A 17,219-nucleotide genomic window follows, 5' to 3' on the forward strand; every position below is an offset into this window, starting at 1 on the left:
AGGGGCCTGATTCTGATTTCAGCCATAGCACTGTTATACCAGTGTGACTTTCCATTGATTTCAGTAAAGTTACCCCCCGATTTTACATGGGTGTAACTGAGACTAGGGGCCAGAGGGTATGTTGAAAGCTTGAATCCAGCTAGCACAGAGCAGTGTGGGCTTCAGCGCAAGCTAGCAAGCCAAGTATGTACTCGGGGGCCATGCTGGACACCTCCCCCCTCCCCTCCTACCCCCCCCCCCCCCCCGCGCCGAAGCCTGTGCTGCACTGTCTGAAATGCTGCTTTACCTGCACTCGCTGGGTTCAAGCTAGCTCGGCTGGGCTAGCTATTGTTGTGCAGCTATTGTTGTGTAGACACATCCTGACTGTACACTGCTTGGAGGTGCAATTTTCACATTGTGGAGATTGCTGATTTGGTGGCTGCTCTGATTTGGTGCCATTTTATACTCCAGACAAGATGGAAGGCAGTAGAGAATCAGGCCCCAGTAGTCGAAGGCAAACACCAAGGTGTCAAAAGCAACCTAAACAAGAACAGAAGAAACTTATTGCAAAGGTCGAAACCAGGCTTTGAATGGAAGGGAGGGACTGGGGGGCCGGGAGGGACAGCTCCCACTTCAAAGTAATATCCATTTCAAAGAGAAAATGGGTTGTTAAATGATCACTTTTCTCGCTGTGGTCAGGGATATGTCCTCAGATGTGATCTGAAACATTTCTGTCATTTTTCAGAGTAGCAGCCGTGTTAGTCTGTATTCGCAAAAAGAAAAGGAGTACTTGTGGCACCTTAGAGACTAACCAATTTATTTGAGCATAAGCTTTCGTGAGCTACAGGGTGTTCTTAAGATTCGGAGACACATATTCAATCTTTTGGCTAGCTGTGGATTAACAGTGCAGTAATGCAGACTCAGACTTCAAATGTTAAAATAATAATGCTAAAATACACTGCCTTTAAAACAATCAGTAAATCAGTTCGTCTTATGTCTTTGTAATTCATTTTGACTCAGTAATAGTGGTTGCGGGGTATGTAGTGGTGAAACGTAATCACAGAAGTTAATTCAGTGGCTTCCTGTGTGTGACGGAAGCTGCAGAAGGTAGGTGCATCATATACATTTATTTAGTATATCAAAATTCTAAAGTTGGATTTCTTAATTTAAGAACAATTAGGAGAATGTTGCATGCCAAGCAGATATCATTGTACAAGTCCCAAAACAATTTTAATTTAGAGCTTTTAAATCATCATTAAAATCTCTTTAAATCCTTCTTAAAACCCGCTCTCTTCCATGATTCATATAAAGGCCAGCCCAGATCGATATAACATCACCAGCGTTCCTGTCTACATACAGGAATCTAAGGGCATGTCTCCGCTTAAAACAGCTGCACTTGCGTTGGTCTAGCACTTCAGTGAAGACACTACTACGCTGACAGGAGAACTCCTCCCGTTAATCCACCTCTGCAAGAGGCAGTAGCTATGTCGACGGGAGAAGCTCTCTCATCAACACAGCGCTGTCTACACTGGGGGTTAGGTTGGCATAACGCTATCACTCAGGGGGGTGGGTGTAAGTTTATAGTGTAGATCTGGCCTAAGTGATCACCTTGCTCAGTGCAGTCTTTTCTAGCCCGCTGAAGTCAAATGACTGCCGTTCACTGCCGTGGTCTTTGGATCAGGTGCGTAGTTTGTAAATGCCTTGGACCAGGGCCCATGTTTTTGTGTTTTGTAGAGTTCTGAGTGCACTGTCAGTGCTTGCCGAATCATAAGTAAAAATTCTTCCATTTTTTCAAGGGCTCTCTCATTTCTCCCATTTTTATGCTTTAATTTTCAGTTTCCTTAAAACAAAACAAAAAATGTCATTGTTTTATATACACACCCAGAACAGTTCGTTTATTGCCTATGATTATTTGCCAGGTGTTTGAAAATGGGTGGGGGAGAGAGATTGTACGGGTAAAGAATGGTGAATTAACGTTTTTAGTTGTCCCGCTCGCTACGGGTGATGGGTTATCTTGACGTGTACTGCTTCACTTAGAATGTATTTTAAAGCTATGTCAAGAGCACCTGGAGTTTTTGCACCCTTTTTGGTATTTCTATCATTCTAATAATAATTGGCTACGGGTATACAGCGGAGCCCCATCCTGTGTTCCTTACACAGGCGGCGTTATGGTTGAGACCGTCTAGCCGGCATGAGTAGCATAGGAACTAAAATGTATAGACATCAGGGGTTAGATTCTGATCTCACACCGATGTTGATCTCAAATAACTTCACTGCATTCATTGGAAATACTCCAGACTTAAATCAGTTTAATGAGAACAGAATTTCTTTCCAGATTAAGAGAGAAGTTTGGCATCTATGGATTCATACCTGAGTGTTTTCTCAGTGTTGCACTTGATGGCTCTAGTTCATTGTAGTTCCAAGCAGTGATGGCATTTTAAGGTAAATAATGTGTTTTCTGCTCTGCTTGATACCAAAGGGCTTTTATTACTGCTGCTGATACATGAAAAAGAAAGTTATTAAAAAAAAAAAGTGATGTTAACAAATGGAAGCCCTTGGGGAACTGTTGCCTGGATGGGATTTTGATTGGAGTTCAATTTAATAGGCCGTAAATCTTCCGATTTCTGATTTACATTCTGCTTCAGACTAGCTACCAAATTCATGCTAATCAGTGTTTCGTTTTTCCCTATCAAACAAAATTTACAGATATGAGCATAAACAGGAACATTCCCCCAGCAAGGTGACCTAGCTCTTGCAAGCAATGTACTGGTAATTGATTTAGTGCCTCACCGTCATCTATAAATTGGGCTTCTTTCAGTAGCACACTTATCAGCAGATTTTTAGATAATTGGTGGGAGTCGTTGGTTTTTCAGTGTAATATTTTGATTGCAAAATATTTCTCGTAAACCTGTAACACAGCGACAACTATGATCATTGTCATTTTACTGCAGCGATGGAACAAATACTGCTGGAAGATATGTAAGCATACATCTCCCATTGACTGACTTCAGATGCAGTGATGTGCACATATCAGGGAGCAAAACCCCTCTGTATTTTACATTAGCACTATTCAGAGGGCCAGAGATAACCCAATGAAGTCATTAGAATGAAGTCTGTGGGAGTCTGTGGACCTTGGGTCAAACCCTGACTCCCTCGTATTGAAGCTGGGCTGGGAAGACTGATACGCAGCTGCTGTTCTTTATGGTGTATGAGTATTAATTAGGGGGTCACAGTAAGGGAGGAATAGACCAGAATGTCAGTTTCCCCTCTGTGGTTTGCCCCACACTCATCCCTTGTGATTCCTGTGCATTCGTAAATTGTATAGTTTCAGTATATTGCTCACTTAATCATTCCCAACATTATTCAGATTGACAGGTTGAATTTTGTGCCATTTTACTGCATCACGGTCTGTAAATTGAATGTTTTATAGCTTGGTGAAAAGGAAGCAACATCTGCCACCAGCTTCCTAATTACATCAGCATCAAATACATAATAATGTTCTTAACACCACCCCGCTTGCTGAGAAGCCATTTATAACCACAGCCCTGGCAAGCCGAAACAGTTCGTACAATATGACTTTTTCCTTCACGTTTCTGAAACACCGCTGATCTTTTCCCCCTTCTTCAGCTCCCCTCCTGGCAAAAAAGAAGAGGGATCAGGATTCTCTTTCTAAACTGTCTTTCTCTGCTAAGATGAATAGCTTAAAAATGCATGAAACTAGTGTGAAAAATGTGCGTACAAGAAACCAGCCTTGCGTATTATGGGTCCCAGTGGATGTACTGTTATTCATTACTTGTACTATGATAGCGACTAGTGACCACAGCTGAGGTCAGGCTCCATTGTGGTAGGTGCTGTTGAAACCCAGAGTGAGAAGCAGTCCTTGACCTGAAGAGTTTACAATAGACAAAGTAGGAGAAAGGTAGTGTTGTTATCCTCACTTTTCAGATGGGGAGCTGAAGCATGGAGAGTTTAAGTGACTTGAGCAAGTGACTTAACAAAGGAAATCTGTGGGAGATCTCAGAAGTGGAGCCCAAATCTTCTGAATCACAGCCCAGTGTGTCAACCTCAAGGTCATGATTCTTCCATTCCTCTCTCTTAATCTGTTCCTTAACAGGCTGATGTGATTGCAGTTGTAGAGCCATTGGCCATTATCTTTGAAAACTCGTGGCGATCAGGGGAGGTCCTGAACGATTGGAAAAAGGCAAATATAGTGCCCATCTTTTAAAAAGGGAAGAAGGAGAACCCGGGGAACTACAGACCGGTCAGCCACACCTCAGTCCCTGGAAAATCATGGAGCAGGTCCTCAAGGAATCCATTTTGAAGCACTTGGAGGAGAGGAAGGTGATCAGGAACAGCCAACATGGATTCACCAAGGGCAAGTCATGCCTGACCAACCTGATTGCCTTCTATGATGAGATAACTGGCTCTGTGAATATGGGGAAAGTGATGGACATGATATATCTTGACTTTAGCAAAGCTTTTGATACGGTCTCCGACAGTATTCTTGCCAGCAAGTTGAAAAAGTATGGATTGGATGAATGGACTATAAGTTGGATAGAAAGCTGGCTAGATTGTCTGGCACAATGGGTAGTGATCAATGGCTCCATGTCTAGTTGGCAGCTGGTATCAAGTGGAGTGCCCCAGGGGTCAGTCCTGGGGCTGGTTTTGTTCAACATCTTTATTAATGATCTAGATGATGGGATGAATTGTACCTTCAGCAAGTTCGCGGATGACACTAAGCTGGGGGGAGAGGTAGGTACGCTGGAGGGTAGGGATAGGGTCCAGAGTGACCTAGCGAAATTGGAGGATTGGTTCAAAACAAATCTGATGAGGTTCAACAAAGACAAGTGCAGAGTGCTGCACTTAGGATGGAAGAATCCCGTGCACTGCTACAGGCTGGGGACCGACTAGCTAAGCAGCAGTTCTGCAGAAAAGGACCGTGGCATTACAGTGGATGAGAAGCTGGATATGAGTCAGCAGTGTGCCCCTGTTGCCAAGAAGGCTAATGGTATATTGGGCTGTATTAGTAGGAGCATTGCCAGCAGATCGAGGGAAGTGATTATTCCCCTCTATTCGGCACTGGTGAGGCCACATCTGGAGTATTGCATCCAGTTTTGGGGCCCCCACTACAGAAGGGATGTGGACAAATTGGAGAGAGTCCTGCAGAGGGCAACGAAAATGATTAGGGGGCTGGGGCACGTGACTTACGAGGGAAGGCTGAGGGAACTGGGCTTATTTAGTCTGCAGAAGAGAAAAATGAGTTGGGGATTTGATAGCAGCCTTAAACTACCTGAAGGGGGATTCCAAAGAGGATGGAGCTCAGCAGTTCTCAGTGGTAGAAGAGAACAGGACAAGGAGTAATGGTCTCAAGTTGCAGTGGGGGAGGTCTAGGCTGGCTATTAAGAAAAACTATTTCACTAGGAGGGTGGTGAAGCACTGGAATGGGTTACCTAGGGAGGTGGTGGAATCTCCATCCTTGGAGGTTTTTGAGGCCTGGCTTGACAAAGCCCTGGCTGAGATGATTTAGCTGGTGTTGGTCCTGCTTTGAGCAGGAGGTTGGACTAGAAGACCTCCTGAGGTCTCTTCCAACCCTAATTGTCTGTGATTCTATTATTCCTTTATTTCACATTCAGTGTTTTGCCAGATGATGAATTTCTCCAGAACACGCATGCTGCTACATCCTTCTACTTCCATTATCTGGATCTGTGTTAACACGGAGACCTGATCCTGCCTGAAACTGCCCCATTAGTCTACTGTGCCCAACCCTGACACTAAGAGTGTGTCTACATTACAGTGGCACAGCTTCGGGTGGTACAGCTATGCTGCTGTAGTGCCATAGCGTAAACGCTTCCTACAGCAGTGGAAGGGGTTTTCTGTCAATGTAGTTAATCCACCCCGCCATCAACCTAGCTGCATCTACAGTGTGGGTTAGTGGGCATTGCATAGGATGTGGAATTTTTTACAGCCCTGAGTGATGCAGCTAGGCCTAATCTAATTTTTAGGTATAGACCAGGCCTAAGTCTTGTCTGGCAGACACACTATATTGAAATGTCAGGTGCATTGCAAGTGACATGATGTATGCATTGAGAAGGAAACGTGATCAGAGCATGGCACCAGTGCGAAGCTCTGGCCCCTGGAGAAGCAGGCTCTGAGGACGAGGAATTGGACAGGTGCATCTGAGGGCTGGAGTTTGCTGAACTTTGTCATTGACATCGAGACCTGAAGCAGAATTTTTCCATTTTTTCTCATCTCTTTAATAAGAAAGACCCTCCCAGTATGGATATCTACTGTATGCAACTATATGATATGATTCAGTAACTTTGGCCAAATCCTGAGGTCCTTTCTTTGCTTTCACTCAGTCCTCATGCAAACAAACCCCTGTTCCCATTGAGAATTTACCTGAGGAAAGACTTTGTTAGAAAATCTAAATGTACCACCATGTTCTAAAACCATTGCTTTTATTAAAAACAAAAATCTTTGGCTCCCACAGCTCATATTCGACATTATGACACCGAGACGTGCTTTATTTTAACTTTGCCGAGACAATGCAGACGTATACCCTGACTCAGTGAATGAATGCGCATTAGTGAAAAAGAAATCAGCTAGCATGTTGTTTTCACACCATGTCTTTCGTATTCCAAAAATACTTAACAAATTGATGGTGTCAGGGCAGTGACCACACGAGTAAACAGCGGCTGTTTTGCACTCTGCAGTAACTCCTATCGGGCTTTGGACAAGAGCATGTTTTATTGAGAGAAGCAATGGTAGCCAGAAATCTACTGCTGGAGAAGAGTAAGTTGTATTTTTATGGAAGGAGGCCGGCAAGAAGGCAATACAAGTTACTGGAAGATACAGAAGGTTTGAACGCTGTCAAGATGAGCTAAAGCTTTAACATTTTAGCTTAGCTATCAGTGGGAAAAGCAAAAGCAGCTTTAATCCAACCCTCCTGTACAGGCAAACACCAGCCCCATGGAGTCCCCTGCTGCTTCTCAGCATAACAGGGAAAATAGATTAGTAGTGTAGCAGATTTTTCTAATGTTTGTGATAGGCCCTCACAATAAACATCAAGCTAATCCCACAGTTGTGAGGCATTGGAGAGAAAGTGACTATAAATCCAGGATGAAAATACCAGTGTATTCATCTGATACCTACAGGCCCTCAATGCGGCTTCTCTGAAATAGGCACATTTATCCAGTCAAAACTAGCTTGGGCTGCTTTTTAAAGATGTTTCTCCTTCAGCCAGGGGTGAGGAGGACTCTTCATGCCAAGAAATGCATTTCTCAACGGCGTAAAAATCCTGGCACAGGTTTTCACCTTGAAACTGTCTGCAGAGTTAAAAGTAATGGAAGTTTTTGACAACATATGCCTAAGTGACATGCCGGATTCGGCATCAAAATTGTTTCCACCTAGTTCAAAAGTAGAATGATAAACCACAGCTCATGTAGACAAAAGCAATGATGGAGAAGGTCTTCTCCAAGCCACTCATGCACTGATCTCAAATGTAACTCGGTCTCTAGAGAGAGATACTGTGGCCTCATAAATAGGGCCCTGGACTGGCAGTCAGAAGACTTAGTCTCTTCCTATCTGTGGCATAGTCGCTTTGTGCCTATTTCCTATCCCACTCTTTGTCTTGTCTATTTGGACTGTGATCTCTTTGGGGCAGGTATAGTCCCTTACAGTGTGTCTGTACATCACCTAGCACCTGATCTAGGTGTTAGTGTAATACAAATAATAATAAAATAGATGGAAAAAGATGTATGGTGAGGCTGCACAGGGGTCTCTGCAGTGCACAGAGATCTCCGTAGCAGATCTATGCGCTTCATGAATCCACTGGGTTAAACCCCAGGAACAGAGAAGCACACCCAGCCTGGCCAACTGGTGCAGAAGATTCCATCTTTCAGCCCGTGATGCTCTTACAAGAGAGAAAACCCTTTAACTCAGTTCTTCCCAAAGTGCAGTCCATGGTAAGAGATGGCTGCTCACATGAGGCTGGCTCTCTTTGTTTTCCTCTGAGAGAGAGAGAGAGACAGCTGAGAAGGGGAAATGAAATGAAGATCAAAAGTTAATGTTGCTGATTAACTTTTTGATAAAAGGATAAAACACTTAACATGTCAAAGCCAGCTGGAAATACATTAACTGCTTCCCTCATGTTACTTTCCCATGTAAGCAATAGCTGTCGTTGCCACAGGGGCTGTTGTAACAGCAGCTACTGGAGTCAGTGGACATGGGCAGGGTATTTATTTGCCTTTAGAATTTGGCCTTAGGTCATGTGACTGATGCCAGGAAATCAAGTGGCAGTTTCTGGCCAGCACCGTAGTGTGTCATACCCTTAGAACAATGCTCTGGGACTGTGTGTAGAATGCCAATGGCAGGGGAGGCATTCTTGCTATTTACAGTGGCTAATGCTATGAAAAGGGTTGGCAACCTCTGCATTCATCTGAGCTCTGCTCCGCTCCCTAGGTTGGGGCTTTTGGGGACGGATTTTTTAAACGTGTTTAGGCACCAAGAGGTGCCGAGATTTTCAAAAGTGCCCAATCAGGTTTGATTTGACATCGATAGGAGGTAGGCGCCTAACCGGCTTAAGCACTGCCTAAAGTCTGTTGCAAATCTGGCCCTTTGCGTCCACATAATATAAAAAGCTCATAACCATTAGTACCCTTGTTAGCAGGGTTGTTAAGAAAACGGATGCACGCATGAAGTTCCTCTCAGTCTCGTGCTCTAACACAAAGCCTTTAATGATGATCTCGGCAAGGTTAACCTGCATTTAGTACAGACGGTCTGTATGTGCACTGGTAACGGGGTTAGTATGAGTGCACTTATGTGACAGTGCTGAGAGCATCCGAATTTTCCACCTGTAAAGTGAGGTAAATCCTGTAAATACTTCCCAGCCATAATCTTTTGGGGAGGTGCTAAGAACCTGCAGTACTGGAAGCCAGAGAGTTTCCTGGACTGCAAGGACAAAATACAGGCACAAACAAAGGCAGATTCGGCCCACTATCTTTCTCTTGTTTCTGAGGTTAGGTAGTGTAACAAGTTGAAGCACAGGCCTATGAGCAAGAAAGTCTGTTCTCCACTGTCTGCTCTGCCAAATACTTACCCGGGGCAAGCTGTTTGATCCCCCTGGTTAATAGGGGCAACCATTCCAGTCTGTGGTGGCTCTGCACACAAAACGCCCATAGACGAGCAGGAATAACCTGTGCAAGAGACGTTGCTGGTCTGAAACTGCCGCTGCTCTCCCAGAAAGTTTGCTGCATGGCTTCTGCTTGGACTTTTGGGGAAGTCGGGAGTGGGGTGGAAAATTCCTGTTCCCATTCCTGCCATATGCAGAATTTGTAGTAGGCGTCTTTGCACAGCACCAGTTGGAATTTGGTTCTACTCTTTTAGCTCAATGGTTCAAATCCTTAAGGCCTTTCTTGGCTTATGCTTAATCGGGCACAACTCATTGGTACATATTTTTATGTAAAAATTGCAGAATTTTTATATGTAACTTGATCTCATCAGGTGCCACTTTTAAAGGATCACAGGATAAAAATCTCTGAATTGGAATATGGAGTTGTCCTGATTGGGATGGGGTGGAGGAGAAAGAAAGCTAAAAATCAATATATTGACATCATTCTCTTATTTCTGTTGAGGTAGCTTAATTTTTTTAATATATGTAATACAGTGAAATATTATAATGTAATATTCAGTACAAGACTAGAGAATCTAATGAAAGGAAGGTCAAAAGAATAGAGAGAGAGAGAGACAGGAAAAAGAGGAGAAGAGTAGGTATGTGATTTAAAAGTCCATGGTTTAGTTATTAATATTAGACAGAAATGGTCCCACATTTCTTCCACAATGGAAATACGGGAGTCAGTGTTATGTTAAATGCTGTGTAATTCTTTATTTCCGGCAAGCTCCATTTTATTCTCTAATATTCGTGTATTAGAACAGGATATGGCCTGAGCTGTGGTATCTCCTTATTGGAGAAGCCTTGAATACATCCTATCCCTAACACTGGAGAGAGTTAAAGAAGCATGCCACGACACAGCTTATGCTGTTGTTTCCCCGGTGTCTGGGAGTCACTGAGATACCTAGTAGTAAAGTGTATAAAAATAAGCAAGGAAAGGGCTGGCTATCTAGGGCTGTTGTGATTAACACAGGTGGCAGTGGGCCAGGTTATCCATTGCCCCCCTCCCCTCCTGCCTTTGTGTGGTCATTTATACTTCTGCAAAGTGCTACTGTTCTGATTTACATTCCCTGGGCGGTGGTGTAAATGAGGGCACAAGTTGTGGGGCACTGGAGAATGTTCCCTATTGTGTCCCACGTTCTGTGATGTCACCTAACCCTTATGTACTGCTTCTCGTCAAAGCGCTTCACAATCTTGAATGGATTTAACCTCCCCATACCTGTGTGAGGCAGGGCAAAGCTATTATCCCCATTTTACAGGTAGGGCACTGAAGCACAGAGAGGCTAAGTGACTTGCCCAAGGTCTCCCACGAAGTCTGTTGCAGAGCAGGGGATTGAGCCCAGATCTCCCAGGTCTTAGCTGGTACCCAACAACTGGACCATCCTTCCTCCCTAGCCTTGTTTTTCTCTAACCTCAGAGCTATGGCATCTGAGCATATTCTTTACAGCAGGTTTCTGTGTGATCAAGAGGAAGATGGAAAGAGCCCCAACATCACATTTTCCCTCCTCCTCCTTTGGAATAGGTCAGAAATGAGCAAATAGCTCAATGTCTCTTCCCTTAAATCTACCACTTATGCCATGCATAAGTGGCTTGAATGGTGGTATTTGTGCTGCAAGCCTGTATCAGAGTCATTCTTTTTTCTTTGGGGTATAGACTTCTCCCACTTACTCAAGACCTCCTGCCAAGGATGCTCTCTCCACAGCCCAGCAGCCACGGTGGTCAGTCAAGAGACGTAAGGTATTTTGCCCTCATCATCCCCACCAGAGGCTCTACGTGCTGCTACTGCAACACTGCCAGCCTGAGGAGCGTGGGACCTGGTTTCAGATCCACTGCCTGGCAGCAGCTTTTCCACCACTAGGGCACCAGTCTCTCAGTAAGTCTCACTGTAGAACTTTCCAGGTCTGAAGAACCCCCCTGAACTGAAAGGAAAGGCCAAGTGCTGGTTGCCATAGTTGAGTTTCAGTTCACTAAAGCATTTAAAAACGTGCTTAAGTGCCTTGCTGAATAGGGATGCTTTCCTGAAATAGGGCCTTAGTGTTGCTATTGTCACAGGCAGCCAAGTGTATCCAAACTCCATAGAAGAAGCTGTGTGGACTAACGTGCGTTTTTGTGCAAAGACATTGTTGGTTGGGTTGTGATACTAGCAGTTGCTTCAATTAAAAAGGAAGCACTGATCTTATCGAGGGCTGTCAATCAATTGCAGTTAACTCACACGATTAACTAAAAAAAATTAATCATGATTTCAAAAAATAATTTGCAGTTTTAATCGCACTGTTAAACTATAGAATACCAATTGAAATTTATTAAATATTTTTGGATGTTTTCAAATATATTGATTTCAGTTATGACACAGAATACAAAGTGTATACTGCTTACTTTATATTATTATTTATTATTACAAATACTTGCAATCTCTTTATCATGAAAATGCAACTTACAAATGTAGATTTTTTTTTTTGCTACCTAACTGCACTCAAAAACAAAACAATGTAAGACTTGAGAGCCGACAAGTCCACTCAGTCCTACCTTGTTTTATTTTTGAGTGCCGTTATTTTTTGTACATAATTCTACATTTGTAAGTTCAACTTTCATGACAAAGAGGTTGCACTACAGTACTTGTATTAGGTGAATTGAAAAATACAGTTTTGTCTTTTATAGTGCAAATATTTGTAATAAAAAATAAAGTGAGCACTGTACACTTTGTATTCCATGTTTAATTGAAATAAATATATTTGAAAATGTAGAAAACATCCAAAAACATTTAAATATATGGTTTTCTATAATTATTTAACAGTGCGATTAATCGCGATTAATTTTTTTTAATTGTTTGACAGCCCTAATCTTATCACATTAATATCTGCTCGCGGTACTTTCACATTCCAGGAACGGGACAATATTGCAACACCTTGAGACAAGACATGTGCCCCTTTATATAAATCATGGCAGGTAGAATGAGACAAATGTCTTTTCTGTTTTCTTTTTACTGCAATCAATGTTTTCCTCTTTGTCTCCTTCATTACTATGACTGACAGCATAGGTCACCCAAAGCATCGCTCGTAAACTAGATAGAATGCACAAACACATGCTGCCTGAGATTTATTGTAAAGGAAGTTCTCATTTTTCCATATTGCTAACGAAGTGATACTTCAGGCTCACATTAAAAAAGGAAGGAAAGAGCAGTATAGTTTTGTAAAACATTGAAACCAGCTAAGTCAGTGCCCTAACCTCAAGTCGACTTGACAGTGACCTTCTCAAGTATGAATAAGGAAGTTTTATGCCAGAACTTTGTCACTAGAGTTGTTAGTCTTTTGTACAGTCATCCTTCATCCCATGCAAACTCTGCAACAATTGTAGCAACATCTCCCGTGAATCATCATCAGGATTTGTACCCAGAGGCTTCAGCACTGCAACACAGACCTCTGCCACTTGAGCTAAAAGCAAGTGCATTAGGCAGTAGCAGTTGGTAGGCTGTTATCTTCTAATGGCCCATCTTCTAAAGGGGGATGCCAGTGTGTTTCAGAGTGAGACACATTAATTGGAGCACCAAAACAGGACAGGGAGTGGAGCTTAATTCTTTACCAATATTTAAGAAGGAAGTAAAACGACTGCACGTGCCATTTTTATTTAGCTGTAGAACAATGCAACAGTTCAGGCAATATCCTGTTCAAATACATTTCTATTAGATAATAAAAATGGTGCTGACAGTGAGGAATTGCTTTGCATTAATTATAACCCCGAATTCTGTATTTTGCATTGACGCAAGAATGTGTCATATAAGTGTATAGCTTTTCAACTTTTTTTTATTCCTGGCCCAGATAGTCCATATCCATGAGATTTATTTCTTGATCTATTTGCACATGTAATCTTTCTTGGGATTATTGCCATAGAAACAAGACGTAACATGGAGAGTGTTAGAAATAACAGATGGGATTTGGCTGTCTTTTCCTATTTAATACACAGTGTCTGAAGAGTGTACAAAAAGTAGCAATTATTTACTATGGGAGGGCTATTGCAGACTTACTAACAAAGACATCTGCACTCTTTTTACAATTAGATGCTACTGCTTCCATTCTGGCTAGAGTGACACCATGGGCGGTGTCATCAGGGTTGCTTGGAGGTGTGTTGGAGGCCTACATGGAAAAATCTACCATGTTGCTTGCACCAACTCAAAAACCAAACAATTGGTCAACAGTCTAAACAATCAAATCATTCCATACATCTCAATGGGAGAGATACCCCTGGAGCGCCAGCCGGCACAGAGAATAGGAATGGAACAAAGGCCAGGATTTTCAACAATGGAAGCCTGAAGTTATGCTTTTAGGTCCACATTGACACCCCTAAATAAGTTGCCTGGTTTTCAAATGTGCTGAGCACCCAGCAGCTGTTGTTAAAGCCCGTGGGTGCTGAGTACCTTTTGAAATTAAGACACTTATGTGGCTCAGTGTGGACCTAGGAACATAATTTCAGGCATCCAGTTTTGAAAATTTTGGCCTAAATAATGCTAATGCCTTCTCTGGTCCTTTCCCACATTCCTATTATTCCTTCTATTTCCATGTTTCCTTCTTTTGTTTCCTTTGTATTCCTTCCCTTTTTTCCTCTACGGCTCCCACACTCTGTTCCTCTGCCTCCCCTCCCAGCACCGTCTCCATCTCCCCTCTCACAGTATCCCTACCATACTTCTCTCCACCTGACGTGCTGCTCCTTCCTCACTGTTCGCTCTCACCCTGCATCCACTCACTCATCTCCTGAGAACCACAGAATCGTCAGCCTTTCCCTCAAGACCCTTATCCAGCAAGCCAGAGGTGAAACCCCTCCCCTTTCTCCTACTCCGCATGTTAGCAATAGCTCCACGGGCATGAAGAACCAGCCGCCACTTGCTCCAGGGGACATGGAAATTCCAGCCTACAGCCTCAAACTGTCTCCTGGGAGGTCCTGGGTTTCAAGCCCAAGCGTCCCCCTTCCTACAAGGGAATCTCCAGGGCCTAAAGCAGGAGGGGAACAGGATCTTCTTAAAGGGCCTATGGTGTACCAAATTCCTGCAAACTTTCTCCACTACTGTCTGCTGGGTGGGCTCGAGGTAGTTTGGGCGCTCTCTTCAGTCAGATGCCCTAGGCAGGTGCCGCCGTCTTCTCTTCCTAAAACTGGAGCTGAGTGTTCTGTGCTCAAGCAGTAACTTTCCGAAAGCAGATGTGGTGCACAAGCAATGCTGCGTGTAAAGGAGGACATCACACAGCTGTGAAATCATGCTGGTTTTGTAAACAGAAACCTTCCTTGGTCTCATTAATGGCTGGGGGCGTTTTAATTGGAAAGGGAAGCTGTTCGAGTTTACGGGAGTAGATCAGATCGCTCTGGTCTCTGACATGAATCTCTCTCTGTTTCAGGGAGGCATGCCCCAAACCCTGAGTTCTATCAGTATGTTCACCCCCTGTGGCTTCAGTCCTCATCTGCACTCAGCAAAAGAAGATGATCAAGGGGGACTGATCTTCCAGGATGGAAACCTTGCCTCCGCATCTCTTGATGCTTTGATCCAACATCTTATACCTACAACTGATTACTACCCTGAAGTAAGCAATTCATAGAATAGTAAACAGTTTAATTTTGATGACTTGGGGCAGCGCTTTATGCAACAATGTAAATGCATGGGTTTTGAATCAAGACAGCTTATTTAAAGCTGCCTACAATTAAAGTTTGGCAAATTGATGCATTGCTTTAAATGCCGTTGAACTGCTCTGTGATTAAGTTTCCATGAGAGAGCTTCAGGTTGGGGATCTGTTGCTTTAAATAAGACACCAAGAAGTAAAGCTCTGGTGTTGACGAATTAGTGAGCTGGCGCGTGGGGGCAAAACAGAAGAGCATCCTGGAGGGGTTTAGTGCTAGACTGAAGCAAAAAACAGCTCTAAGCCAGAACAGGCAGTAAATTTGCAGAACTTCAGCAACTGCTAAAATTGCCCAGGCTTCTGTGTGTGAGAGGCATTCCCCTACTGAAAACAGAGCCACGGTTCATGCCCATTCATAATAATCACCGAGGATGTATTGTGCCCAACGTTCTTACAGTCTCTGGGCCCAAGGGCCCATATGACTATCCTGATCTGGGTTCCACCCGTGTAAATCCAGAGTAACTCCACTGACGCATTGAGAATCTAATCCAAGAAGCTAAATCCTCCTCTTTTGCACTAATGCAGTCGATTGACTTCAGTGGATTTGCAGAGCCCCAGAGGAACTGAGGGAAGAATTTGACTGGAAGACTTTTCAGTGCTAATGTGTCCCAGCGGGATGACTTGTATTATGAAGAATCATAGAGTGTGACTGACTTCTGCGGAGTTATAAAGTTATCAGTGCAGTACAGGCAGTGTCTTACATTAGCAATTGCTCTGTTTCTGATCACCTGAACATAAACAGATTAATTGAAAAATGAGAAAAGCAGTTAAACTAGGTAATGGACACGTTCGGTTGTTGGGTTTTTAGTCGTCCCAATATGATGTGAAATATTTCATGAGCTGATCAGGAGCATTGGTGGCGCTGCCGGATGATAACCCAGGCTGCCTGGGGGTTGTGGACCCAAAGCAACTTTGCACAATATTTTAAGGATTCTCACTTGAGATTCATGCATATGCTTTAAACTCACGGTACAAATATATTTGTAAACAATTGAACCGCATATTTCACAGACCTGCCCCTCCACAGTGGCAGTGACTCGTAGGGCTGCTGATGACATTCCTACAGCTTGGCCTCTAAAACCAGTTCTGGAAAGTTGCTAGTGTAAATCTTACCAAATGCTGGCAGGGCGAGCCCTGCAATCTAGTGACAGATCATTGCCGTGAGTTTGGGTGCCTGGGCTGGCAAGAGTTGGAAGTGAGAGTTATAGAGGTAGCACACGCTGCTGTTGGGAGAAGGGTTTAAATCACAAGGAGTAAAGACTGACATAAGAGAGGAAGGATGGTCCCGTGGTTATGGTGCTAGTGTGGGACTTGGGAGAGCTGAGTTCATTTCCCTGCTCTGCTACAGGCTTCTAGTCTGACCCTGGATTAGTCACTTAGTCTCTGTGCCTCAGTTTCCCATCTGTAAAATGGGGATAATTGCACTGCCCTACCTCACAGGGGTGACATGAGAATAAAGGCACTCAAGACTGTGAGGTGCTCAGATATATGATAATGGGGCTATGAGAGATGTAATAAAGTCTGTTGTCAAGGTCAGAAATCCGTGCATCTTTTAGACATATGCTCTTCTCATTTGCACCAGTGCAATCCCACTGGCTTCAGTGTAATGGAAGAGATGTTTAGAAAGTACAGTTTAAACTTTTTTATGTATGCAAATATATGTAAACTCAAGGCAGAGAGTGGACTCTAGTGACTGCATACTTGTAACCTGAGGAATCAGCAACATCTCTGTCTGGTGACAAGGAGAAAATCTAAATATGGATTTCAAGATATTTTCTGGTAAATCTTACTCACTGTATAGCTATCTTAAAGTAGGACTGACTGTTTCATTTCCCCAGAAGGCCTATATCTTTACATTCCTGCTGAGTTCAAGACTCTTCATTGAACCTCATGAACTTTTGTCCCGAGTTTGTCACAAGTGCATTGAGCAGCAGCGACTGGACGACCCGGTGCTGGATAAGGTTAGTTCAGTTCTACCACGGGAAGGTTCATGACATTTGCAAAGAGCAGAGAGCTCTAGGGCTGATGGAAAACGCTGCTGATTTTGTCCTTAATGCATCTGTCCTCCTGTCTCCTCCCTGTTTGAATGTTACCAGTCCCATATGGGTTATTGTTGTTCCTGAGAACCTGACATAGTGTCATCCTACTAATACCATCAATAACCAAGAGCAAAGCTCCAGGCGCTAGTCCCTCTGAATCGTCTTCTAACCTCCCTTCCCCTCCCCCGCCCCGTCTCAGACTTCCCAGGTGATCTCCCTTCTTACTTCTTTAAGGCTCTGATCAAGCCTACAGGATGCAAGGAGGTAGGATTTAAACTGCACGCTGTCAATTGCCCATGTCAGCAAACCATTGTCTTTTTCCCATTTTTACGGGAAATACGTCTGGCCTTTTGCTTTCTTGCTTCTGGTACAGTA

At 43.5% G+C, this 17,219-nt stretch overlaps 1 protein-coding gene across 2 annotated transcripts in view; it reads left to right on the plus strand.

Moving 5' to 3' along the window:
• The window catches only part of RASGEF1C (RasGEF domain family member 1C), a 114,496-nt gene that overhangs the window by 48,683 nt on the left and 48,594 nt on the right, over nt 1-17,219 (plus strand). Inside the window, exons 1-3 of one of the 2 annotated variants that reach the window (XM_027825715.3) lie at nt 2,295-2,421; nt 14,530-14,712; nt 16,644-16,766. In XM_027825715.3, coding sequence (XP_027681516.2) covers nt 14,536-14,712; nt 16,644-16,766 — 300 coding nt within the window. In that variant the 5' untranslated portion in view covers nt 2,295-2,421; nt 14,530-14,535. Of the gene's footprint in view, nt 1-2,294; nt 2,422-14,529; nt 14,713-16,643; nt 16,767-17,219 lie in introns of those variants that run through there. The other variant, XM_043521070.1, reaches the window with a different exon arrangement.

The sequence above is a fragment of the Chelonia mydas genome, chromosome 8, assembly GCF_015237465.2.
Source record: "Chelonia mydas isolate rCheMyd1 chromosome 8, rCheMyd1.pri.v2, whole genome shotgun sequence".
NCBI classification, from domain to species: domain Eukaryota; kingdom Metazoa; phylum Chordata; order Testudines; family Cheloniidae; genus Chelonia; species Chelonia mydas.